The sequence below is a fragment of the Macrobrachium nipponense genome, chromosome 33, assembly GCF_015104395.2.
Source record: "Macrobrachium nipponense isolate FS-2020 chromosome 33, ASM1510439v2, whole genome shotgun sequence".
NCBI classification, from domain to species: Eukaryota; Metazoa; Arthropoda; class Malacostraca; order Decapoda; family Palaemonidae; genus Macrobrachium; species Macrobrachium nipponense.
Window position 1 is genome coordinate 6,820,059 of NC_087219.1, and position 27,500 is coordinate 6,847,558.

Below are 27,500 nucleotides of genomic sequence, written 5' to 3' on the forward strand. Positions count from 1 at the left end.
AAACCTCAATGCTTTCCAGTCCACAGCCCTTGGATTCTTCCAGCGTAGATACTTTCCACAGCCCCCAACTGCCTTCAGTCCACCAGTCTTGGATGCTTCCAAAGCTGAGTACTTCCAGGAGGCCCCCAACTGCCTTCAGTCCACCAGTCTTGGATGCTTCCAGAACAGAGTACTTCCAGCAGCCCACCAACTGCCTTCAGTCCACCATCCCAGTATGCTTCCCAGAGTAGAAGAACTTCCAGCAGCCCCCCAAACCCCCCAATGCCTTCAAGCCACCAGTGGATGGGCTTCCAGAAGCAGAAGTACTTCCAGCAGCCTGGCCTTTCATTCACCATCCTTGGATGCTTCCAGAGTAGAGTACTTCCAGCAGCCCCCAACTGCCTTCAGTCCACCAGTCTGGATGCTTCCAGTCAGCCCCCATTGAGGTACTTCCAGCAGCAAACTGCCTTCAGTCCACCAGTCTTGGGATGCTTCCAGAAACTTGAGTACTTCCAGAGCCCACCCATAGCCCCCAACTGCCTTCAGTCCACCATCCTTGTATGCTTCCAGAGCAGCGAGTACTTCCAGCAGCCCCCCAACTGCCTTCAGTCCACCAGCCTATGGAGCTTCCAGAGAGGTCTTCCAGCAGCCCCCCAACTACCTTCCAGTCCACCAGTCTTTGGATGCTTCCAGAACAAAGTCTTCCAGCAGCCCCCCAACGCCTTTCAGTCCACCCACCCTGGATGCTTCCAGAGCCAGAAGTACTTTCCAGCTTGCCCCCCCAACTGCCTTCAGTCCACCAGTCTTGGATGCTTTCCAGAGCAGAGTACCTTCAGCAGCCCCCCAACTGCCTTCCGTCCACCAGTCTTGGATGCTTCCAGAGTAGAGTTCTTCCAGCAGCCCCCCAAACCTGCCTTCCAGGTCCAACCAGTCCTTGGATGCTTCCAGAGCGAGTTCTTCCAGCAGCCCCCCCAACCCTGCCCTTCAAGTCCACCAGCCTTGGATGCTTCCCAGAGTAGAGTTACTTCCAGCAGCCCCCCAACTGCTTCAGTCCATTCAGTCTTGGATGTTTCCAGAAAACCAGAGTTACTTCCACCAGCCCCCCAACTGCCTTCAGTCCACCAGCTTTGGATTCTTCCAGAGGTAGGTTCTTCCAGCAGCCCCCCCAATGCCTTCAGTCCACCAGTCTTGGTGCTTCCAGAAGAGATTTTCTTTCCAGCAGCCCCCCAACTGCCTTCAGTCCACCATCCTTGGATGCTTCCAGAGTAGAGTTTTCCTTTTTTCCCAGCAGCCCCCCAAACTGCCTTTCAGGGCCACCAGTTTTTTGGATGCTTCCGAGTAGAGTTCTTCCAGCAGCCCCCCAACCCCAAATGCCTTCAGTCCACCAGCCTTGGATCTTCCAGAGTAGAGTTCTTCCAGCAGCCCCCCAAACTGCCCTTCAGTCCACCAGCCTTGGATGTTTCCAGGAATAGAGTTCTTCCACCAGCCCCCAAACTGCCTTCAGTCCACCAGTCTTGGATGCTTCCAAGAATAGAGTATTCCAGCAGCCCCCTACAAACTGCCTTCAGTCCACCACTTGGATGTTTCCAGAAGAGTTCTTCCACAAGCCCCCCACCCTGCCTTCGTCCACCAGCCTTGGATGCTTCAGAGTAGAGTTCTTCAGCAGCCCCCCAACTGCCTTCATCCACCAGCCTGGATGCTTCCGAGTAGAGTTTTCTTCCACAGCCCCCCCCCAACTGGCCTTCAGTCCACCAGCCTTGATGCTTCCAGAGTAAGTTTCTTCCAGCGCCCCCACCCGCCTTCAGTCCACCAAGCCTTGGGATGCTTTCCAGAGTAAGAGTTCTTCCAGCAGCCCCCCAAACTCCTTTCAGTCCACCGCCTTGGATGCTTCCAGAAAGAGTCTTCCACAGCCCCCAACTGCCCTTCAGTCCACCATCCTTGATGCTTCCAGAAAGACTTCCAGCAGCCCCCAACTCCTTCAGCCCCCCACCAGCTGGATGTTCCAGAACCAGAAGTACTTCCAGCAAGCCCCCCAACGCTTCAGTCCACCATCTTGATGCTTTCCAGAGCAGAGTACTTCCAGCAGCCAACCTGCCTTCAGCCACCAGTCTTGGATGTTTCCAGAACAGAGTTACTTCCAGCAGCCCCCAACTGCCTTCAGTCACCACGGTCTTAAATGCTTCCAAAGCCCCCCAAGAGTACCTTTCCAGCAGAACTCTTACCAACCCCCCCTGCCTTCAGTCCCCATCTTGGATGTTCCAAACAGAGTACTTCCACAGCCCCCCACTGCCTTCAGTCCACAGTCTTGGATGCTTCCAGAATAGAGTACTTCCCAGCAGCCCCCCAACTGCTTCAGTCCACAGCCATTGGATGCCAGAACAGAGTACTTCCAGCAGCCCCCAAACTGCCTTCAGTCCACCATCCTGTATGCTTCCAGGAGCAGAGTACTTCCAGGCAGCCACCCAACTGCCTTCAGTCCACTAGCTTGGATGCTTCAGAGACGAGTACTCCCGCAGCCCCAACTGCTCAGTCCACAGCCTGGATGTTCCAGAGCAGAGTACTTCACAGCCCCCCACTGCCTTGAGTCACATCAGTCCTGAGCTTCCAGAAGTAGAGTACTTCCAGCAGCCCCCAAACTGCTTCCAGTCCAACCAGTCTTGGATGTTTCCAGAACAGAGTACTTCACCAGCCCCCCAAACTGCCTCAGTCCACAGTCTGGATTACTTCCAGAGTAGAGTACATTCCAGCAGAAAAAAAAAAACCCCCCAACTGACTTCAGTCCACGCCTGGATGCCTTCCAGAGCAGAGTACTGCCAGCAGCCCCCCAAATGCCTTTCAGTCACCAGTCTTGGATGCTTCCAGAGTAGAGTAATTCCAGCAGCCCCCCAACTGCCTTCAGTCTCACCAGCCTGGATGCCTCCAGAGTAGCGTACGTACAGCAGGCCCCAATCTCGCTTTCAGGCCACAGTTTGTATGATTCCAGAGCAGAGTACTCCCACAAGCCCCCAAACTGCCTCAGTCCACCATCCTTGTATGCTTCCAGAGCAATGTAGTACTTCCAGCAGCCCCCCAACTGCCTTCAGTACACAGCTTGGATGCTTCAGAATACAGTACTTCCAGCAGCCCCCTACTGCTCAGTCACAGCCTTGGATTCTTCCAGAGCAGAGTACTTCCAGCAGCCCCAACTCGCCTTCAGTCACAGCCTTGGAGCTTCCGAGCAGAGTACTGCCAGAGCCCCCAACTGCCCAGTCCACCAGTCATGGATGCTCCAGAATAGAGTACTTCCAGCACCCCCAAACTGCCTCAGTCCACCCAGCCTTGATGCCTTCCAGAGAGAGTACGTCAGCAGCAACATGCCTTCAGTCCACCAGTCCTTGGTATTATTAGAGTAGGAAGTACTTCCTAGCAGCCCCCCAACTGCCTTCAGTCCAACAGGCACCTTGGATGCCTTCCAGAAGCAGAGTTACTTCCGTAGCCCCCTCCCAACTGCTTTCAGTTTTCCCACCAGCCTTGGTTATGCTTCCAGAGCAGAGTACTTCAAGGCAGCCCCCCAGATGCATTCAGTCCAACAGGGCCGGTGCTTCCAAAATAGAGTACCTTCAGCCAAAGCCACCTTACTTTGCCTTCAGTCCACCAAGCCTTGGACGCTTCCAGAGTTAGATTACCTTTCCAGCAAGCCCCCAACTGCCTTCAGTCCACCAGCTTGGTGCTTTCCAGAGAGAGTACTTCCAGCCCCCAAAGGCACAAAACTGCCTTCAGTCCACAGTTTGATGCTTCCAGAATAAATTACCTTCCAGCCAGGCCCCAACTGGCCTTAGCCACCAGCCTTGGATGCTTCCAGAATACAGGTACTTCCAGCAGCCCCCCAACAAACCTTTTTTGCCCCCACCTTTTTCCAGGGGGGGGGGTTCCACAGACCTTGGATGCTTCCAGGAGTTAGAGTACTTCCCAGCAAGCCCCAACTGCTTTCAGTCCACCAGGCTTGGATGCTTTCCAGAGTAGAGTACTCCAGCAGCCCCCGCCAAATACTCCAGTCCACCAGCCTTGGATGCCTTCCAGAGCAAGGAGTACCTTCTAGCAGCCCCCAAACTTACCTTCAGGTCCAACCAGCCTTGAAATGCTTCAGATAGAGTACTTCCAGCAAGACCCCCAACTGCCTTCCAGTCCACCAGCCTCGGAGCTTCCAGGAATAGAGTATTCCAGCAGCCCCCAACTTGCCTTCAGGTACACCAGCCTTGGATGCTCCAGAATAAAGTACTTCCGCAGCCCCAATGCCCCTTCAAGGTCCACCAGCCTGGATGCCTTCCAGAGTAGAGTACCTTCCAGCCAGCCCCCAACTGCTTCAGGCCACCATCCTGGCTGCTCCAGAATAGCGTACTTCCAGCAGCCCCCAACTGCCTTCAGTCCACCAGCCTGGGATGCTTCCAGAGTAAAAGTACTTTCCAGCAGCCCCGCCAACTGCCTTCAGTCCACCAGCCGTTGGATGCTTCCAGAAATAGAGTACTTCCAGCAAGTCTCCCTAACTGCATTCAGTCCACCAGCCACTTAGATGCTTTCCAGAGTAGAGTACTTCCAGCAGGCCCCCCAACTGCCTTCAGTCCACCAGCCTTTAGAATGCTTGCAAGTGAGGCTACTTCCAGCAGCCCCCAACCCTGCTTGCCCAGTCCACCAACCGTTGGATGCTTCGCCAGGAGTAGAGTACCTTCCCAGCAAGCCCACCAACGATTCCAATTCAGTCAACAGCCTGGGCTGCTTCAACAGTAGGAGTACTTCCACGCAGCCCCCCAACTGCCTTTAGTCCACCAGCCTTTGATGCCTTCCAGAAGAATAGTTACTTCCAGCAGCCCCCCAACTGCCATTTCAGTCAACCAGCCCTTGGAGGATGCTTCCAGAATAAGAGTCACTTCCAGCAGCCCCCCAATGCCTTCAGTCCACCAGCCATTGGATGCTTCCAGAGCAGAGTTACTCCAGCAGGCCCAACAAGTGCCATCAGTCCACCAGCCTTGGATGCTTACCAGAGCAGAGTACTTCCATCAGGCCCCAAACTGCCTCAGTCCACCAAGCCTTGGATGCTTCCAAATCAGAGTACTTCAGCAGCCCCCATAAAACTGACCTTTTCAGTCCACCAGCCTTGGATGCTTCCCAGAGCTAGAGTACCTTCCAGCAAAACCCAACTGCCTTCAGTCACCAGCCTTGGATACTTCCAGAGTAGAGTACTTCCAGCAAAACCCTCAACTGCTTTCAGTCCAACAGCCTTCGGATTCTTCCAGAGTAGAGTACTTCTCCCACCAGCCCCCAAAACTGCCTTCAGTCCAACCAGTCTTGGATGCTTTCCAAAGCTGAGTACTTTCCAGCAGGCCCCCAACTTGCCTTAAGTCCACCAGTCTGGATGCTTCCCAGAACAGGAGTACTTCCAGCAGCCCACCAAACTGCCTTCAGTACCACCATCCTTGTATGCTTCCAGAGCAGAGTTACTTCCAGCATCCCCCCCAATGCCTTCAGTCCACCAGGATCTTGGGATGGCTTTCCAGTGCGAAGTACCTTACCAAGCAGCCCACCAAACTGCCTTTCAGTACCACCAATCCTTGTAATGCTTACAAGAGTAGAGTACATCCAGCAGCCCCCCCAACTGCCTTCAGGTCCACCCAAGTTTCCTTGGATGTTTCAAGAAACAGAGTACCTTCCACCAGGCCCCCCAACTCGCCTTCAGTCCACCAGTCTTGGATGCTTCCAGAGTAGAGTACTTCCAGGCAGCCCCCCAAACTGCCTTCAGTCCACCAAGTCTTGGCTGCTTCCAGAGTAGAGTTCTTCCAGCATCCCCCCAACTGCCATTCAGTCCCACCAGCCTTGGATGCTTCCAGAGTAGAGTTCTTCCAGGCTAGGCCCCCCAATACTGCCTTTCAGTCCACCAGCCTTGGGATGCTTCCAGAGTAGAGTTCTTCCAGCAGCCCCCCAAACTGCCTTCAGTCCACCAGCCTTGGGATGCTTCCAGAGTAGAGTTCTTCCAGCAGCCCCCCAAAACTGCCTTCAGTCCACCAAGCCTTGGATGCTTCCAGAGTAGAGTTCTTCCAGGCAAGCCCCCAACTCCCACCTTCAGCTCCACCAGTCTTGGATGCTTCCCCCCACCAGAACAGAGTACTTCCAGCAGCCCCCCAACTGCATTCAGTCCACCATCCTTGTATGCTTGCCAGAAGCAGAGTTACCCTTCCAGCCAGCCCCCCAACTGCCTTCAGTACCACAAGTCTTGGATGCCTTCCAGAGCAGAGTTACTTTCCAGGCAAGCCCCCCAAATACATGCCTTCAGTCCACCTCAGTCTTGGATGCTTCCAGAGCAGGTGGACTTCCAGCAGCCTACAACTGCCTTCAGTCCACCAGTCTTGGATGTTTACCAGAACAGAAGTACTTCCACCAGCCCCCCAACTGCCTTCAGTCCACCAGTTCTTGGATGCTTTCCAGGAATAGAGTACTTCCAGCAGCCCCCCAACTGCCTTCAGTCCAACCCAGTCTTGGATGCTTCCAGAACCAAGAACAGAAGTACTTCCAGCAGCCCCCCAACTGCCTTCAGTCCAACCATCCTTGTATGCGTTGTCCAGAGCAGGAGTACTTCCCAGCAGCCCCCCAAACTGGGCCTTCAGTTCCACTAGTCTTGGATGCTTTCAAGAGTAGAGTTACTTCCAGCAAGGCCCCCCAAAACTGCCTTCAGTCCACCCCAGCCTTGGAATTGCTTCCAGAGGCAGAGTAACTTTCCACCAGCCCCCAACTGCCTTGAGTCCATAGTCTGGATGCTTCCAGAGTAGAGTAACTTCCGCAGCCCCCCCCAACTGCCTTCAGGTCCACCATCTTGGATGTTTTCCAGAACAGTAGTACTTCCAGCAGCCCCCCCCAACTGCCTTTCAGTGCCACCAGTCTTGGATCTTATTGTTTCAGCAGTAGAGTACTTCCCAGCCCCCCACTGCCTTCAGTCCACCAGCCTTGGATGCTCCAGAGTAAGTACTTCCAGCAAGGCCCCCCTCCAACTCCTTTTCAGTTCCACCAGTCTTGATTGATACGATCCAGAGTAGAGTACGTCTTGCAGCCCCCCAAATGCCTTCAGTCCAACCAGCCTTGGATGCCTTCCCAGAATAGAGTACTTCCAGCATCCCCCTCCTGCCTTTCATCCACCAGCCTTGTATTCTTCCAGAGCAGAGTACTTCCCAGGCAGGCCCCCCAACTGCCTCATTCCAACCATCCTTGGATGCTTCCCAGAAAAGCAGAGTACTTCCAGTAGCCCCCCAAACTGCCTTCCATCCACCAGCCTGGGATGCCTTCCAGAATAGAGTTAATTTCCAGCCAGCCCCCAAAACTGCCTTCAGTTCCACCAGCCTTGGATTCTTTCCAGAGCAGGGTACTTCCAGCATCCCCCCAACTGCCTTCAGTCCACCAGCCTTGGATGTTCCGAAGTAGAGTACTTTTAAGTAGCCCCCCAACGCCTTCCAGTCCACCAGCCTTGGATGCCTTCCATAATAGGAGTACTTCCAGGTAAGCCCCAAACTGCCCTTCAGTCCACCATCCTTGGATCTTCCAGAGCCAGAGTATTCAACAGCCCCCCAACTGCCTTCAGTCCACAGGTTGGTTGTTAAATGAGTTCTTAGAGTAGAGTAGAGTTACTTCTAGCAGCGCCCCCCAACTGCCTTCAGTCCACCAGCCTTGGATGCCTTTCCAGAATAAAGAGTCTTCAGCAGCCCCCACTTGCCTTTCAGTCCACCAGCCCCTTGAAATGCTTCCTTAGAGTAGAGTACTTCCATCAGCACCGCAAAACTTACTTTCAGTTTTTCCCCCCACCCCCCCCCCCCAAAACAGCCCTTGGATTGCTTCCAGAGCAGAGTACTTCTAGCACCCCCAAAAGTACTTCAGTCCCACCAAGCCCCCTTGGAATGCTTCCTAATAGAGGTACTCCAGGAGCCCCAACCTGGCCTTCAGTTCCACCACCATTCGGATGCGTTCCAGAATAAGTACTTTCCAGCAAAGCCCCCAACTGCCTTCAGTCCACCACCTTGGATGCTTTCCAGAATAAGTCTTCCAGCAGGCCCCCAACTGACTTCAGTCCACCAGCCTTGGAATTGCTTCCAGAGTAGAGTAACTTCCAGCAGCCACCCAACTGCTTCAGTCCAACCATCCTTGATGCTTCCCAAAGAGCGTACTTCCAGCAGCCCCCAACTGCCTTCAGTCCACCAGCCTTGTATGCTTCCAGAGTAAAGTACTTCCAGCAGCCCCCAACTGCCTTCAGTCCACCAGCCTTGGATGCTTCCAGAATAGAGTACTTCCAGCAGCCCCCTAACTGCATTCAGTCCACCAGCCTTAGATGCTTCCAGAGTAGAGTACTTCCAGCAGCCCCCCAACTGCCTTCAGTCCACCAGCCTTGGATGCTTCCAGAGTAGAGTACTTCCGCAGCCCCCCACCTTGCATAGTCCACCAACCTGATTGGCTTCAGAGTAGAGTAAACTTTCCAGCCAGCCCACCAACTTCCTTCCAGTTCCACCAGCCTTGAATGCTTCACAGTAGAGGTACTTCCAGCAGCCCCCAATGCCTTTTAGTTTCACCGAGCCTTGAATGCCCTTCCAGAGGCATAGTAACTCCAGCCCACCTTCCTTCCAGTCCCCAAAAGCCTTGGATTGGGCTTCAACAGTAGAGTACCTTCCAGCATCCCCCCAACCTGCCTTTAGTTCCAAACCAGCCCTTTGATGCCTTCCAGAAGCATAGTACCTTCCAGCAGCCCCCCAACTGCCTTCAGGTCCACCAGCCTTGGATGCTTCCAGAATAGAGTACCTTCCGCAAAAAAAGCCCCCACTGCCTTCCAGTCCACCTAGCTTGGATGCCTTCCAGAGCCAGGAAGTTAATTCCCAGCAGGCCCCCCAAGTTCCTCCAGGTCCACAGCCTTGGATGCCTTTCAGAGCCGAGTCCTTCATTCCCCCCCCCCCCCCCAGCCCCCCAACGCCTTCAGTCCGCATTGGATGCTTCCAGAATACTTACTCCGCAGCCCCCAACTGCCTCAGTCCCCCAGCCTGGATGCGAGACTTCCAGCCCCAAGCCCATAACCTTGGCCGTTCAGGTCACCAGCCTGGATGCCTTGTTTTAAAGTAGAGTACTTCCAGCATCCCCCAACTGCCATCAGTCCACCAGCCTTGGATGCTTCCAGAGTAGAGTACTTCCAGCAGCTCCCCAACTGCATTTAGTCCACCCGTCTTGGATGCTTCCAGGGTAGAGTACTTCCAGCAGCCCCCCTACTGCCTTCAGTTCACCAGCCTTGGATGCTTCCAGAGCAGAGTACTTCCAGCAGCCCCCCAACTGCTTTCAGTCCTCCAGCCTTGGATGCTTCCAGCAGCCCCCAACTGCCTTCAGTCCACCAGCCTTGTATGCTTCATGAGCAGAGTACTTCCAGCATCCCCCCAATTGCTTTCACTCCTCCAGCCTTGGATGCTTCCAGCAGCCCCCCAACAGCTTTCAGTCCACCAGCCTTGGATGCTTCCAGAGTAGAGTACTTCCAGCAGCCCCCCAACTGCCTTCAGTCCACCTGCTTTGGATGTTTATAGAGTAGAGTACTTCCAGCAGCCCCCAACTGCCTTCAAGTCCACTGCTTTGGATGGCTTCCAGAGTAGAGTACTTCCAGCAGCCCCCCAACTGCCTTCAGTCCTCCAACCTTGGATGCTTCCAGCAGTCCCCCAACTTGCTTCAGCCCACCAAGCCTTGGATGCTTCCAGATAGATACTTCCAGCAGCCCCAACTGCCTTTCAGTCCCACCAGCCCTGGTGCTTCCAGAGTAGAGTACTTCCAGCAGCCCCCCAACTGCCTCAGTCCCCACCAAGCCTTGGATGCTTCCAGAATAGAGTATTTCCAGCAGCCCCCAACTTCTTCGTCACCCTGCTTGGATGCTTTCCCAGATTAGAGTACTTCCAGCACCCCCCAACTGCTTCAGTCCTCCAGCATTGGATGCTTCCAGAGTTAGAGTGCTTCCAGCAGCCCCCCAAATGCCTTCAGTCCACCAGCCTTGGATGCTTCCAGAGTAGAGTTCTTCCAGCAGCCCCCCAACTGCCTTCAGTCCACCAGCCTTGGATGCTTCCAGAGTAGAGTACTTCCAGAAACCCCCCAACTGCCTACAGTCCACCTGATTTGGATGTTTCCAGAGTAGAGTACTTCCAGCAGCCCCCCAACTGCCTTCAGTCCACCTGCTTTGGATGCTTCCAGAGTAGAGTACTTCCAGCAGCCCCCCAACTGCCTTCAGTCCACGAGCCTTGGATGCTTCCAGATTAGAGTTCTTCCAGCAGCCCCCAACTGCCTTCAGTCCACCAGTCTTGGATGCTTCCAGAGTAGAGTACTTCCAGCAGCCCCCAACTGCCTTCAGTCCACCAGCCTTGGATGCTTCCAGAATAGAGTACCTCCAGCAGCCCCCCAACTGCCTTCAGTCCACCAGTCTTGGATGGTTCCAGAGAAGCGTCCTTCCAGCAGCCCCCCCAACAGCCTTCAGTCCACCAGCCTTGGATGCTTCCAGAGTAGTGTACTTCCAGCAGCCCCCCAACTGCATTCAGTCCACCAGCCTTGGATGTTTCCAGAGTAGACTACTTCCAGCAGCCCCCCAACTGCCTTCAGTCTACATGCTTGGGATGCTTACAGAGTAGAGTACTTCCAGCAGCCCCCCAACTGCCTTCAGTCCACCAGCCTTGGATGCTTCCAGAGTAGAGTACTTCCAGCAGCCCCCAACTGCTTCCAGTCCACCAGCCTTGGATGCTTCCAGAGCAGAGTACTTCCAGCAGCCCCCCAACTGCCTTTAGTCCACCAGCCTTGGATTCTTCCAGAGTAGAGTTCTTCCAGCAGCCCCCCAACTGCTTTCAGTCCACCAGCCTTGGATACTTCCAGAGCAGAGTACTTCCAGCACCCCCCAAACTGCCTTCAGTCCACCAGCCTTGGATGTTTGCACTGTCTTCCCTCTATTGTTCTTCCTCTCCCTTTCCCCCTTGTTGTCTATTTGTTTGATGCTGTCTTGTCTATTTTCTTCTTTCCTATCAATTCATATTTCCCTTTAGAATTCCTCTTCCATACCCAAACCTCCTTTTTAGAATGTGTTCCCTTCGTAGCACTTTTCTTCTTTTTCCGACGCTCCTGCGGACTAACCTGGGTGGTAGCTGGTTTATCATATTTATTTTCGTAATACAAAGCGAGCAGTAAAGGATCCTGAAGGAAGAGCCCAATGTAATCACGAAGTTGCACTTCAACTTTAGACCTTTTGGGTTTTCGTTTTCTCCACAGGTCTTTTTTCCTTCTCTTGAGATCATTTAATGCACTATTTAGCTTCGTTTTCAAGCTTGCTTTTAGCCTTTTTCCTCTTGTGTTCTTCCTCTAACTTGGTTCTGATTTCATTCTTCAGCCTATATCCTTCAGCCTTCAATTGGGCGTTCCTTTCCTTCAATTCCTGCTTGAAAGCTCTTTGTGCTTCCTTTTTCTTTTTTCGTTCTTCCATCCTTACTTGATGGTCATACAGTGCCAAAGACATGGCTTCTCTCTCTAACCATTCTCGGTCAGCCTTCTTTTTCTGGTTCATTATCTTACGTTCTTGCTTGACAAACTCGATTAAGTCCCTCAGTTTCCTCAATCTGACATCTCTTCTTTTCTGTTTCCTCTCCTCGTGTCGCTCCATGATGTTCCACTTGACTGCGCTAACCCACCTTTTTTCAACTTTCCTTTGAGTCTTTCTCTCCTTTTCTTCCCGTTTTCTAGAGAGTAATTGCTGTTTCCTCAGCTTTTTGTCGGCCCTTTCGTTGGCCTTTCTCTCCTTATGTTCCCGGATGACGGATTTCCATGCGTATTTTTCCCACCGTTTAGAGTGCCTTTCAGCCTTCTCCTCAAGGATCTCTCTGATTTCCTCAAATATTTCTGTATCTCCCAGTACCTCTTTTGGTTCTGTTTCAGGTGTCTCCTGCTTAAGCACTGCTTCTATGTCCTCCTTTCCCATCTTAATTTCACTCATAAACATCTGCTCCATATCCTGAAGTATGTCCTTTATTTCAGACTCTGGTATCACCTCTGAACGAGAAAGTTTTTGCCAGTCTCTGAGCAGTCCTTCCCGAAGTTCATCGCACATAGGATCGTGTTTAAGTTCGGGTTTTAACCACCTTTTAATTTTCCCATTCCAGCGCTGGATTTTACTCCCCTTCCTTATGGCAGTTTCGCGTTCGTTGACTACTTCAGCGTCACTAGTTCTTCTGGTCGAATCTGTCTTCACCAATGAATAGACATCCCACTCAGAGGAGTCCATGTTGGTTGCGAATCCTGCCCAGAATCTGCTTTGTGGATCCTGGTTTTCCTCGCCGTATTTGCGTGGCCTCATTCTTGATTGGGTGGCATCCTTGTCATTCTTCTGTCCAGCTCTTACCTCCCTCCGAAGTTCCTCCAATTCCTCTTTCAGCTTTGCAATTTCTTTAAGTGCGTCTGCCAGTTCCTTTCTCTCCTTTTCGACCTCTTCTTCTTTATTACTCTCTTGGCACTTTCGGCTCGAGATTGATTCTTCCTCTTTTGTCGTGGTTCCAGTCATGAGCCTTACAACGTTTTCAGTAACTTTCTGAATGAATTTGTCTTTTTCCTTCAGCGTCGCCTTCAGCCAAGAACGTTCGTTTTCCATTGCCTGAATTTCGCTCCTATGGTTATCCTGGATTTCCTTAATCCGTTTCTCATAGACATCCTTCAGGGCAAAGATGATTTCTTCGACGCCCTGGTTAGAACTCCGTGTAGATAAAGATGATGATTTTGCCTTTTCTTGGCAGAGAGAAATCATCTTTCCAATAGGTTCAAGGGTAAACACTGTTCCTAAGAACAGGCAAAACATAATAATAGTATATCTGACGGGATCATTTGTAAACCCGCAGCCAAACTGATTAATTAAATTGACAATTGCATTCATTGTTCGTATATGCCGAGTAAGACGCCTGTTCATTAGGTTAGTTTTCAAAGCTGACACATGATTGCGATTCGTTCCGCTGGAGACTTCAAAGTCTCATCCTCCTTTCGCGCTTCCTCCGCTTCCACGATGGAAGCCTTCAGAATCTGACAATTGCGATGACTCGGGTCTTGGATCATTCTCCTTGACGGAGACGGAATCGTCAGGGCCAGGATCTGAAGGCTTCAGGATCTGAAGACTTCGAGTCGTCAGGGCCAGGGAAGGAAGGCTTCAGGATCTGAAGACTTCAAACATCTCGGAATTTGTGTCTCTGGAACACAGTGAGTGAAAAAAAAGACCTTAAACCAGATGTGGAAGAATAGACAAACTAGAAATAATGAGTTTGATGAATAAAAAAAAGCACATGCGATTAAGAGGCGTCGTTGTAAAAGGAAATACATACATATATATATTATATATCTATATATATATATATATATATATATATATATATACATATATGTGTGTGTTTGTCTGTTTCTTTCTATATATTTGCCTATTATATATATATATATATATATATATATATATATATATATATATATATATATATATATATATACACACACACACACACACACACATATATATATATATATATATATATATATATATATATATATATATATATATATATATATATACACACACACACACACACACACACACACATATATATATATATATTATATATATATTATATATATGTATATATATATATATGTGTGTGTGTGTGTCTGTTTCTTTCTATATATTTGCTTATTATAAATATATATATACTATATATATATATATATATATATATATATATATATATATTTTCATAAAACCACGGCCAAAAAACCGCTTAACACTTAGCCAACCTTTCACCATCAAAGATAAAAACACACTAAAAGTAAATAACGTGAAGAGGCACAAGGAATGACAAAATAATTAGGCTAAAAACAAGGGACAGCAGAGAATGCTCGTTTATGTATATAAATTATATATATATATATAAATATATATATATATATATATATATATATATATATACATATATATATATATATATATATATTATATATATATTATATAATAATATATATATATATATACATAGAAAGTAGACAGATGTTTTGGAAATCTCAATCTCAGTAGGAAAAGAAGAGCGTAGGTTAAGAGACACCACATTTTTATTGCGACGCGTTTCGTTGTTTCTTGATAACAACATTTTCAAGCCTAAAAGAGACATTACAGTATTTTAATGGTAGTTACAAGATTATGTAATTATTGGCTGACAAAGCTGAGTAAAAGTAGCAACAATAAGATAATGGTTAAAATCTTTAAAATTAATTGCACCAGCATACTAAAAAAAATAAATTATATAAGATCTTTAAAATAAATTACAACCGTATACTAAAAACAGAATGGTGGGAAAGACAGATATGGAAAGTTTACACTACAAATGAATGACTGAATGATTTATATTAAAAGCAAGGGATGCGATGAATTGTCAAGGTTAAGATCTGGTTTCCTTAAAAATATTTCTATCGACTCAGAGATTCTCAATAATGACTCTTCTCTAAAAGTACCAAGCACACTAAAATTTTCCAATTTTCTACCTGTATTACATTCCTCTATGTGCTGTAAAATCGGTGATCTGGTTGGCTTGGCCAGCAAGCAACCAGTACGAGGAGAAATGCTATAATGTTCGGAAGATCTTGTCCGGACAGACCGTTTTGACTGGGCAATATAGGTGGCGCTACAGGCGTCACACTTGTAAATATAGGTGATGCCAGACAAAAGGTCTGAAGGTAGTTTATCTTTATGGTTTAACAACGCTTGGATAGTATGGTTGTTGGTAAATATTAACTTGGGGTTAATGTGGGGAAAACTATACTTAAAAATATTTCTTAGTTCTCTTGTAACGTATTTAGAACAAGGATCACTTATAAATGGAAATTTAAAACACATAGTTAGTTTATCAACCCTTGGTATATTTATTTTGCTATTTATACTAGAAGAAATATTTAGGAACTTTTTGATTTCTTTATATATTATGTTATTGGGATAGCCATTAATTTTGAAATAGTTTAACAGAAACTTTATTTCTGGGTCAAATGCCTGCCAAGAGCTGCAGAGAGACTATGCTCTATGTATTAAAGTCTTAATGTTATTTATTTTGAAGTTAAAGAATGTAGCACTTTGGAAATTCATTCCAAGATTGGATGAGGTTCATTCTATACACTTTAAACCTCATCCAATCGTCCGCTTATGAGGATTGCCAACACACTTTTATTGCAAGAAATCGACCACAAACGGAGACTGTCTGCCCGACTAAAGCAGGACATCGCCGCCATTGAGGACAGGGTCAGGAATGCTCTTAGCAATCTTGATTTTACTCATGTCAAAAATGTTATTAAAAACTCCATCCTGAGGTATAATGAACAGGTAACAAGTGTTCACAGAAGGAAGTTTGTCAACTAGGGAGGATCATTCGACCTAAACCGTAACAACGAGGACAAGTGCATTTGTAAGTGTTTACATAATAAAAATATGGAATGTTAGTCCATATATATAAAAGACTAAAACTAAAGAAGTCAACCAGATTGCTTGCAGGAATGTGATCAGACTAGAGACGCTAAAGATGACGTATACAATAAAAGTAGGCTAAGATAACATGCCGTCACGTGTAGTCATTCATTTGTTTATAAACTCTAGTCCAAGCTCCCTGCTTGAGACAAACACTGTGACCTATAGCTCAAGCGGCCTACGTGATCTGTAGCGTGTCTCATTTTGATTGTGTGTTCGTATGTAACTATGTCATCTGATAGTATGTTCATATGTTCGAGCTACTATCTGCTTCCTTCATAACTTGTAACAGAGATGTAGAACAGAGCAGAATAGAGTTAGCTATCGTCATTAGAAGACCTGTACCTCTTTACCTAAGCTTTATCATGTAGAGAGAGTAGAATTAGCCATCATCATTGGCAGAAGCGATCAAGCTATCGTCATAGAAGACTTGTACAATCATATCTGATCTTCACCATGTAAAACTTCAGAAGAATATATATATTTTTATACCTCCTCACCGAATCATCATGAGTTTAACACATCGTTGTCATAAACAAGAAGATAATCCCGACTTCGTAAGTGATCTACAAACCCCAAGACACTCCCTTGAAGATGGAAGTGCAATACAACCGACTTAGCGTAAGATTATCGCAAGTCTAACATTACCTCATAGGGCGCCTTATCATACAAGGCACAAGCCCTAAAAGTGGTGGCAAGCGTACCAGAAGGACTCTACAACTTCTCCGAAGATAAAACAGAATAATAAATCATGAAGTCAACGACGACGAAAGCAGCAGATTCTTCAAGCAACCTAGTATCATCGTTTAGTGAGCGACTTCAGAAAACAACAAGAACTTCACCGACGACGAAAAGCAAGAGATTCTTCAAGCAACTTAGTATCATCGTTTAGTGAATAACTTCAAGAAACAAAACCGACGTGTCTTTTTCCTACGGCAACGCAAGCTTCGTCTCTCATTAGAATCATTCAAGAAAACATTGTTAGTGAGCGTTTCCGGCACTTCAAGAAACAAACCGAACGCGTCTGCAGCATCGGATCTTTCAAGGGCTCGAATCATCGAAACAACGCGCACGGGGGAAACTGAAGCCAAACCAGGTCATCCACTAAATAGAGAAGGAGGACCAAGGCCGTGTGTCGTTATCGGAACACCGTGACTTCCCACAAAAGCAAGCTAAGTACAATTTTTATTCATTTGGAGTAACTTTGAGTGTTTTCCTTTGCAGGTCGAATTTCGTTATTCCTGTGGCTGAAGTTACGAGACATTCTTAACCTTACTTTTTTACAGAAATTATCTACATCATTGAGATTTCGCTACTGCGAGTTTTTATCTTTGAGTGTCTGTTTCCAGAAGTTCTACTGAAACAAATATCATAATCATATACTATGTTAACTTTATCATTTTGGGTGATTATTAATCCCTTACGTAACAAATCATATTAAACAGTGAATATGCGTTTACGCAGTGGACGTCTGTATTTATACAGATGCATGGATAGAGTCGTTAGGCACCGTAGTGATTAGAAAACACACAAAAATAAGTGGAACACCCGTACAAATCTATATAAATTAGAGGTAACACTATTTCGGGTCATGACAATAAATGCTCCTTTGCAAGTCCCGATCGCAGTTTTTTAGCCTTGAGTTTTTTGAGTTATTATATTAAAATATCGAACCTCAATGCCTCAACTTAACTTTAAAAATATGGCTGGATTGCAAGGAATAACATGTCTGTAAAAAACTTTCATCAGGCTAAATGCGCTGACCAGGATCCCTCACTATTTCAAATTTTAGCAAAGAATGAAGTACAAACAGTTAATATTGAATGCAGTAGAGATAACTTGTCTTAATAGTAATCGCTCAGTTCCTAATAGTTCGTCATTCATTGCTTTATACGTAACCAGCAACATAATGCTAAAAACACACAATACGTTGCCGATGGTAACAAAGAGAAGGATCCTAATTATTACAAAAGAAATAGAAACAAACAGTAGCCCTTTCAGAATCAAACAAGCAAACTCGGTTACTGTGTCACCTAGTCAAGCGGTCAAGGTCAGTCAAAGCTGCCGAAGTGTTCAAAGCATAGCAAATTCCACACAATAAGCGACTCTAGCAGAGTGGGGAAAAGCGATGTTGGATTATACATGCCAATACCTTTTTGAATTAAAAAGGAATTTTCGTATGAATCACACGACAGCATCAAGTAATCAGAGCAGGTTCTAGTAATTTTAATACATCAAGTTATTATAAATACTGGTGGATTAAGCCCGACTGTACGCGCCGTAAAAATTAGAATATCTAGTTTTATTTCTTTAGTACACGTAATATCCTGTATTTACGGACTCACCGTCTGTTATTCGAACTTCCCTAATGAGAAGTCCGGATAAGCGAGCGCTTACAGATACCTCTATAGTTATAAAAACATTGATCTGTATCTAGTGTAATTGTAAGATCCATCTAGGGGTATACAAAATATTATCTTACATCCTGCAAAATAAGGCTTGTTTATCAAAGGAAAATCCTATAAACCTTCAAACATATTAAAATCCGTTTGAACAAAAAGAGGACAGTTAATCAAATAATAACTTATATAGAAGAACAAATCATTTGTGCTCATAAATCGTAACTGTTCAAATGACCCCAACAGAATTTCCTCCACAACCGCAGTCGCAGTTTGCACGCAAAATCTCGAGAATCATGCACCCTCGAATGTTTAGTGCGTGTAAAAAGACTTTGCTGGGAAATGAAATTTTAATCCTTCCCGACACTCTGAAATATAACGATTTCCGCGAACAAAGCCCTAGACACGGTTGACTAGCAGCAACAAGTTAAATCTAGTGATCCACAAACGTATACATATCGTGGATACGGAAGTTATAAATATCGCATTTTTTATTGTTGCTAATTTTTAATCACGCCCAATCAGTCGTAGATGAATCTCTCATACTCTATCTAAAGTAATATCCATAAAGTCATTCAAGCAGAGGTGATTCAGCAGAAATTTTTTTTTTATCTTTTACCTGAATACCAGGAAGTTTCTCCACTAGCGAGTGATCTCTGGGAAAAACGGATGTAATTTAACACAAAATACGGTCTAAGGACAAACATAAAGCTATATACGACCCTTCGTATGACTCTGAATGGAATTTCAAAATAGAGATAAATGACGAAGTTGAAAAATGTTAGTAATAGGAGTCATTAGGAAATCAAATAAGCCCATATAATTTTCCCTCAAATGTCATGCCATAAAAGATCGGACTTGGCGTATCTGCGTAGATTCTGTCGCTTAAACAAGGAAACGACTCCCGATAGTTTCCAGTGCGATGTACCGACGACATCTTATCTCTGTTAGGTTAGAATAAATTTTTTTCACCAACTTGGACTTACTTAAATGCTTTTACCAGATACCATTAGCTAAGTGAGTGTACCTCATACACCGTTTTCAGCACACTCAGGGGACATTATTAATTTTTACGTATGCCTCCGGCTTACGTTGCGCCCCAATTACAATATAGTGTTTGGAGACTTTTAGGGGATACCCTACATGCCTATATGGATGATCTTGTAATCTTTTCTAATACCTTAGAAGTACATTCACATAAACTAGAGCTAGTGCTACAGAGACAAAGACAAATAATCTCAGAGTAAAATATCTAAATGTGAGTTTTTAAAAACCGAACATGTTTATCTAGGTTTTATGTGTCTAGTCAAGGTCTTAAAGTAGTCCATGGTAAGGTGTCGGCTATTCATAACTTTCCGGTACCTATTAACGTAAAAGGGGGATACAGCACTTTTGCGCTGTAGTGGGTATTACAATCGTATGTAAATATGTAACTCTTCAATCATGACAGCTCCTTTAACAGATCTTACGAAGAAGAGCGTAGATTTATTATGGTCTAAAAAGCATCAACAGGCGTTCGATATCCTAAAAACGGAATAATGCAGCTCACCTAACTTAAAAATCCCTGATTTAAATAAGGAATTTTTTTTTATTGCAACAGACGCCTCAGACCAAGGGGTAAGAGGGGTACTACTTCAGTAATATGATAAACAGTTCTTTCCTATACCTTTTTATTCACGTAAACTAAAGCCCTCTGAAAGTAAATATGCAGTAATAGGCAAGGAAGGGCTAGGTATCTTTAACTCACTACTACATTTTAAGTTCATAATCTATGGCTATCCTGATAAAGTCCTTACTGAACATGAGTCCTTTACCGAGTTTTTCAAAGGCTTTAATCACAGTCCAAAGGGAACTCGGTGACAAATGATCATTCAGTTCTTTGGAGCCAAGATAAGATATCTACCTGGGAAAGCAAATATCATAGCTGACGCATTATCCCGCAATCCCGCACCATACTGCAAAGAACCATTAATTAGACTAAAAAATATAGACATCCGTGCCTATTGTTAAAACGTATCTAAACAAGAAAATTCCTTAACCCAAGAGATCGCGAGCATTGAATATCTGGGTTGGAGCGCAGAACTGTTACAAACTGAACAAAGCCAAGTGTCAACAGCGATTAAATCAAAAACAATAAACACTTCGAGTCATGAAACCCCTAAAAGCAGAAGTATATTAAAAGTATGTGTATCAGAATAATGTAATCAAATGTAATATTATATGTAGGTCCGTGACGAGGAAAACCCAAAGAACACAGCAGATGACTAACGACCAGGTAGTAGTAATAATCTCTTTCATACCAATCGTCCTAAACTGGTTGCATTCCGTCATCCAGGGTTCCCTACTATGTCACAGAAAGCCAAATCACTATTTTACTGGCCTACAATGCTTACAGATATAAAAAGCACATAACTAATTGTAACACGTGTCATGAAAACAAGGGATACACTAAGACACCTGTCAGTTTAGGGGCCTATCCTGTGCCAAATCAATCCTTGAATGAATATACGTAGAATTATTAACAGAATTACGAGTCTGACAGAGGGAATAAACACTTCTTAGTGTTAATAGTTCCTTGACACGTTATATAGAATTAATTAGCACTAAAAACAAACACCGCAATTGAGTGCGTTAGGAATATTTATGAGTGCTAAATCAGTAAACATGGAATTCAACACATAATAATAATCTGACTCGGGTGGTGTAAATCAATAATAATCTCCTTAACTCGTGTGTGAATTCCGTTCCATTATGAAAACCAATACCATATTTTATCACCCAGTCAATCGGTTTGGTAGAATAAGAGATAAACTAAGGAAGTCAGTCAATGTCTTACGAGTTTAAACAACTTGTGATATTGGATCCGAACTGGATTATAGCGGTTCTCGCGGTTTTAAATACCTTTATCATTTATATCTTGTATCTATAGAATTGATGCCGCAAGTAGCCTTATACGGTACGCCGCTAGAACATTTTTTCCACATATTTCAAGCCAACATTAATTATCAAATCTTTATATAAAAATAATAAATATATAAAAAAAAAAATAAATATGGATACAAGTGGAGTCAATATAATACACTCCGTAAGAAGTCGGAAGGGTTACAAAATTATAACAAAAAGGAATCACGATAAAATCAACAAGCAAAACGTAACCATAGGTTAATTAAATATCCAAATATATATGCGTAAAGATTTGAACTCTAACTTAACGCTTTAGTAATGACAAATAAGCTAAAAGTTCACACATATCCAAAACCTACTGACATATTGTCTGTCCCGGTGATTTATATTCGTAGTCAATGAAAAAAAAAAAATAATAATAAAAAAATAAATAAATAAAATAAAATAAAAGAGATTTTAAAGTCAGGAAGTCTAGAAGTGAAAATGTTATCTATGGAATAATCCTATATGAATCTTATACAGGGCTAATAATATATATAGAATTTGTATGGAAACCTTTTTCATTAGTTTGAATAAGGAATATTTAATTTAACATAATTACAATTATGCAGATTTCCAACATGAAACTAATATATTGTTCAATTTTGGTACTGTTTTTTTTTTTCAGACATTCTTCTCATGTGGTCGAGTATTAAAAAAACAAAAATTTATCCTAAAGCCGTATCTCTTACAGCAAGTAACGTAACTCTTAAGCTGGTGACGACGTCGTCAGTTCTAGAAGGTCTGTCGCGTTTGCCGTATCAGCATTGATTCCTTTAACCTCAAATATCTGCTTGCACAGGCTTCATCTCGCGCTTGCAAAGCAGATTGACTGGAGAAAGGAATGCCTAGCCCGAACTTCTCATGGGCAAGGCAGACGTGTCTATCCGTATGCGCAATGCAACTTTAGTTAACGAGTTGCAATCATTTTAAAATTAATAACAAAATAAGCAAATAGAATTTCTATAACAACAAAATGAATTAATTTTTTCTGAACCTCATAGACATGTAGAAGTATCAAGATATGTATATGAAATATTTACTTGCAACATTAGCCTATTACAATTCAAGTAAAACATTCATGGAAAATGTCACATTTTCTTGAAAAACCCAAAGTTTATTTAGAAGTTTAGTTTACATAGTGGGTTTTTTTCGTTGCATCTCCTACCTATTAATAAAGTTTTTAAAAATTAACCTCAGAGGATGCGCACGAGAAAATTGAATATGAAACTTTTGTTAGGGCACATAGGATCAGATTTTATCACAACTTAATTTCAGTTAGCATAGAGAAATACAGAATCATGATTAATATTCTCTTTGACTCTTATGTTGCCTGGCAATCTTACAAATAGCTCCGTTTTCCACTTCTTTGTCTAGTAATTTACTACCAGTAATATCGAATTTTCTTTGGGATTCGTATTGATATCTTTTTGTTTATTTTTTATTTAATGGATATTTTTACAGTCATCCATAGACCTGGATAGGTTCACTCATTGTTAATGCCATGGATAAAAAAGTTTGTACAGCTGACTCTTTTGAATTCCAAAATATCAGCGAATTCATGTGGGTTAAGTCTGGTCTAAATGGCTTTCTCTCCCCTCCCCTGTATTTGGATGTCGTCTGAATTTACTTTGCCCTTGTGACAAGTATAATTTCACTTGCAGGCTGATTAATGGAACCTGTCACAGTATCCTGCAGTACGAGAGTTTCACATCGCAACTTCAAAAAATCGTTCGTCGCTGCGGACGACGGCAGTCGAGTAACCAACCGCCTACAATGTGAAAGGAATAAGCACCATCATGGACTTCTTCGACTGACACCGTATATCGTCGTTAATCTCGTTTTAATGCGGAACGCTCCGGCGGCTGTCGGAATCGACTACAAAAGGGACATACTTCCGACAAATTACGACCCGAAGGATATTCAACTCTACTTTGCTGGCGAAGGACTCGTGCTGGGATGATTTTATTCATCGTGAACGTAATCGTGTAGCTTAGACGCAGAGAATAAGTATGAGCGCAAAATAGAACGTTGGACCCGCCCAGGCAAATTTTCCCCTTGTTTTAACCCTGTGAAATTGGCCGTTTCATTTTGGCTATAGGTGGTTGTCTGGAACTGTGTAATGGACGAAAAGTTGTTCGAAAGCTAGTGAAATGTGAAGTAGTATAACCTCGGTCATGTATCCTATATATAAATAAATGATCATAAATAACAGAATCGAAATAATATTATTTTGCGTGGTACGCACTAGGAACCTATATATATAAATGATCATAAATAACAGAATCGCAATTTATATTTTTTTGCGTGTAACGCACTAGGAATCTATATATAAATGATCATAAATAACGGAATCGAAATATATCTTGCGTGTACGCAATAGGAATCTATTTAAAGTGCACATATATTAATCATAACTTATATGAATCCATATACATATGTATAAACAAATCAGGTAGCCTATAATCAATCTGTTACCTTTTATCTTACCAATAACTGCAGTTATATATGAGTTAGTATATGGATTAATGAATCAGATATATAACATTTAGCATAAAAATCAACGAATCAATCAGCATAAACATTACTAATTTTATCAATTCATATATGAAAATTTTTTATCAGTTAAAATATGATTTTTTATCATGTTAATCTTCATTCTATGCACTTATCAGAGTACATTAGTATTTTCTGTAGCATATGTATCTTAATGAGATGAGTGAAAACGTATCATTATATATCCCGTGATCACTATTATTTACCAATATCATTGTTTTATATTTTATTACTTGAATCAATCATGTACACCATGAATTTTTCATTTACTTTTATATATATATATATATATATATATATATATTATATATATATATATATATATATATATATATAAATATTTCACATAGTGTCTGTATCACACTCCTATAAGTCAAATGCAAGTCAAGTTTGAGTAATATTCAGTAGTTGGTTTGGTAGCTGACCGAGCCTAAATGTAAGTGTTTACATAATAAAAATATGGAATTTTAGTCCATATATATAAAAGACTAAAACTAAAGAAGTCAACCAGATTGCTTGCAGGAATGTGATCAGACTAGAGACGCTAAAGATGACTGTAATCAATAAAAGTAGGCTAAGATAACATGCCGTCACGTGTAGTCATTCATTTGTTTATAAACTCTAGTCCAAGCTCCCTGCTTGAGACAAACACCGTGACCTATAGCTCAAGCGGCCTACGTGATCTGTAGCGTGTCTCATTTTGATTGTGTGTTCGTATGTAACTATGTCATCTGATAGTATGTTCATATGTTCGAGCTACTATCTGCTTCCTTCATAACTTGTAACAGAGATGTAGAACGGAGCAGAATAGAGTTAGCTATCGTCATTAGAAGACCTGTACCTCTTTACCTAAGCTTTATCATGTAGAGAGAGTAGAATTAACCATCATCATTGGCAGAAGCGATCAAGCTATCGTCATAGAAGACTTGTACAATCATATCTGATCTTCACCATGTAAAACTTCAGAAGAATATATATATTTTTATACTTCGTGTTTTCTACAAGAACCTCCTCACCGAATCATCATGAGTTTAACACATCGTCGTCATAAACAAGAAGATAATCCCGACTTCGTAAGTGATCTACAAACCCCAAGACACTCCATTGAAGATGGAAGTGCAATACCAACCGACTTAGCGTAAGATTATCGCAAGTCTAACATTACCTCATAGGGCGCCTTATCATACAAGGCACAAGCCCTAAAACATTCACAATTACTCCAACTATGGACTCAACAGCAGAGAAAAGTTTCTGTTATCACTAGGAATGAACTTCTGCCTCCCATTGTTCAAGTACCCCAAGAAGTCCATTTTACTGTACTTCGAACACTTGCTCTACCGACTGAGGCAACAACCCATCTATAAAAGAGAATTTAGGGAGTGCGTGAATAATGTAAGAAGCATTATCACTAAAATTCCCAAGTTTTTTCGTTATTCGTTTAACACCATTTCCACTATGGATATGGATATACTTAAGAAATTGAAAATAAATAAAAACATTGTGATATCTAGGCCCGATAAGGGTCACGGCATTGTCACATTAAACAGAGCCGATGATGTTGAAAAGATGGAAACTGTTCTCTCTGACAGTTCAAAATTTATGAAGTGTCCTCAAGAAGATATATATAAAACAAACTTGAATACAGAAGACAAGATCAATTACCAATTAAGAAAGCTCAGAAAGAATGATTCGATTAGTGAAGAAGAATATAACAAGTTGTTTGTAAGTGGGAGTTCACCATCAACATTGTACGGACTACCAAAAGTTCATAAAAGTGGAATACCATTGAGACCCATTCTGTCTGCCTTTAAAGCACCATCCTACAAACTAGCGAAATTTTTAATAAGTTTTATACAGCCTTTGACAGAAAATCAGTATACATTAAAAAATACGTATGAGTTCAAGAACACCATCAATTCTTATGAAATACCCGAAGGTGCGGTGCTAGCAAGCTTTGACATCACCTCCCTTTTCACAAACGTTCCTATCAAGGAAACGATTGATATAGTTTTAAACTCTATTTATAATAACATTGAACAAGTGAGAAATATTTCAAGAAATGCTTTTAAAACTCTTCTTAACTTATGTATAAACGATAATCACTTTTTATTCAATAATTTGCACTACAAACAATTTGAGGGTTTCGCAATGGGATCTCCACTTTCAGCCCCAATGGCCAACATATTTCTTTGTTTTCATGAAAAACGATGGCTTGATGATTGTCCCCTTGAGTTTTAAACCATGTTTATCACAGTATGTTGACGACATTTTTGGTTTTCAGGATATAATCAGTACGCGGTTCCCATGATTACTAAATATAAACACCCTGTATTCAGTTTACCGTGGAACATGAAGAAAATAATATTCTTAACTTTTTAGATGTAAACATTACAAAAACTACCGCAAACAATAAGTCGCTCTTAAATTTTGGCATTTTTAGAAAGTCTACTTTTACCGGTCTTGGAATGAATTTCCAAAGTGCTACATTCTTTAACTTCAAAATAAATAACATTAAGACTTTAATACATAGAGCATAGTCTCTCTGCAGCTCTTGGCAGGCATTTGACTCAGAAATAAAGTTTCTGTTAAACTATTTCAAAATTGGTAGTGGGGGGTGCTATCCCAATAACATAATATATAAAGAAATCAAAAAGTTCCTAAATATTTCTTTTAGTATAAATAGCAAAATAAATATATATACCAAGGGTTGATAAACTAACTATGTATTTTGAATTTCCATTTATAAGTGATCCTTGTTCTAAATACGTTACAAGAGAACTAAGAAATATGTTTAAGTATAGTTTTCCCCACATTAACCCCAAGTTAATATTTACCAACAACCATACTATCCAAGCGTTGTTAAACCATAAAGATAAACTACCTTTAGACCTTTTGTCTGGCATCACCTATATTTACAAGTGTGACGCCTGTAGCGCCACCTATATTGCCCAGTCAAAACGGTCTGTCCGGACAAGATCTTCCGAACATTATAGCATTTCTCCTCGTACTGGTTGCTTGCTGGCCAAGCCAACCAGATCACCGATTTTACAGCACATAGAGGAATGTAATACAGGTAGAAGATTGGAAAATTTTAGTGTGCTTGGTACTTTTAGAGAAGAGTCATTATTGAGAATCTCTGAGTCGATAGAAATATTTTTAAGGAAACCAGATCTTAACCTTGACAATTCATCGCATCCCTTGCTTTTAATATAAATCATTCAGTCATTCATTTGTAGTGTAAACTTTCCATCTCTGTCCTTTCCCACCATTCTGTTTTTTAGTATACGGTTGTAACTTTATTTTAAAGATCTTATATAATTTTATTTTTTTTTAGTATGCTGGTGCAATTAATTTTAAAGATTTTAACCATTATCTTATTGTTTGCTGACTTTTACTCAGCTTTGTCAGCCAATAACATAATCTTATAACTACCATTAAAATACTGTAATGTTTCTTTTAGGCTTGAAAATGTTGTTATCAAGAAACACGAAACGCGTCGCAATAAAAATGTGGTGTCTCTTAACCTACGCTCTTCTTTTTTCTTACTGAGATTGAGATTTCCAAAACATCTATCTACTTTCTATGTACATTATATATATATATATATATATATATATAATATATATATATATATATATATATATATATATATATATATATATATATATAATATATATATATATATATATATAATAGATATAGATAGATAGATAAACGAGCATTCCTCTGCTGTCCCCCTGTTTTTAGCCTAATTATTCTGGTCATTCCTTGTGCCCTCTTCCACGTTATTTATTTTTAGTGTGTTTTTATCTTTGATGGTGAAAGGTTGGCTAAGTGTTAAGCGGTTTTTGGCCGTGGTTTTATGAATATATGACTTTTACTTTTTATTGTATTTGTTTTTATTTTTATGTAATTGTGTAATTTAGCTGAGATTTTAAAATGTTCTTCTCGTCATTTTGTAAGTCGTTTGGTACTTCTGGTCTGTTTTAATAAAGTGTGCATGTAATTTAAGTGTGAGAGTTGCAATTTTACCATTAAACTGTTTTAACTTTTCAACTATTGGATCTTGTAATCAGCTCTTATTT

At 42.7% G+C, this 27,500-nt stretch overlaps 5 protein-coding genes across 5 annotated transcripts in view; 3 read left to right on the top strand and 2 right to left on the bottom strand.

Annotated features, from left to right (window-relative positions):
- The first annotated feature begins 261 nt into the window (after positions 1 to 261).
- Positions 262 to 1,632, top strand: LOC135202651 (uncharacterized). The gene is made up of 2 exons (XM_064232145.1): positions 262 to 1,122; positions 1,291 to 1,632. The coding sequence occupies exons 1-2, from the start codon at positions 262 to 264 to the stop codon at positions 1,630 to 1,632; spliced, it is 1,203 nt and encodes a 400-aa protein (XP_064088215.1).
- A 168-nt stretch (positions 1,633 to 1,800) lies between these two features.
- On the top strand, positions 1,801 to 4,528 carry LOC135202652 (mucin-2-like). Its single transcript, XM_064232146.1, has 5 exons — positions 1,801 to 2,404; positions 2,510 to 2,710; positions 3,023 to 3,316; positions 3,609 to 3,827; positions 4,080 to 4,528. The coding sequence occupies exons 1-5, from the start codon at positions 1,801 to 1,803 to the stop codon at positions 4,526 to 4,528; spliced, it is 1,767 nt and encodes a 588-aa protein (XP_064088216.1).
- Positions 4,529 to 5,368: 840 nt separating this feature from the next.
- Positions 5,369 to 6,623, top strand: LOC135202653 (uncharacterized). Its single transcript, XM_064232147.1, has 2 exons — positions 5,369 to 5,778; positions 5,972 to 6,623. Exons 1-2 carry the CDS (start codon positions 5,369 to 5,371, stop codon positions 6,621 to 6,623), a joined length of 1,062 nt encoding a protein of 353 aa, XP_064088217.1.
- A 4,670-nt stretch (positions 6,624 to 11,293) lies between these two features.
- On the bottom strand, positions 11,294 to 12,907 carry LOC135202654 (trichohyalin-like). The gene has a single exon (XM_064232148.1). It carries the CDS (start codon positions 12,905 to 12,907, stop codon positions 11,294 to 11,296), a length of 1,614 nt encoding a protein of 537 aa, XP_064088218.1.
- A 93-nt stretch (positions 12,908 to 13,000) lies between these two features.
- Positions 13,001 to 27,500, bottom strand: part of LOC135202655 (uncharacterized) — a 41,508-nt gene continuing 27,008 nt past the window's right edge. The window contains exon 7 of the mRNA XM_064232149.1: positions 13,001 to 13,172. Within this exon, the coding sequence (XP_064088219.1) occupies positions 13,001 to 13,172 (172 nt within the window). The remainder of the gene's footprint in view (positions 13,173 to 27,500) is intronic.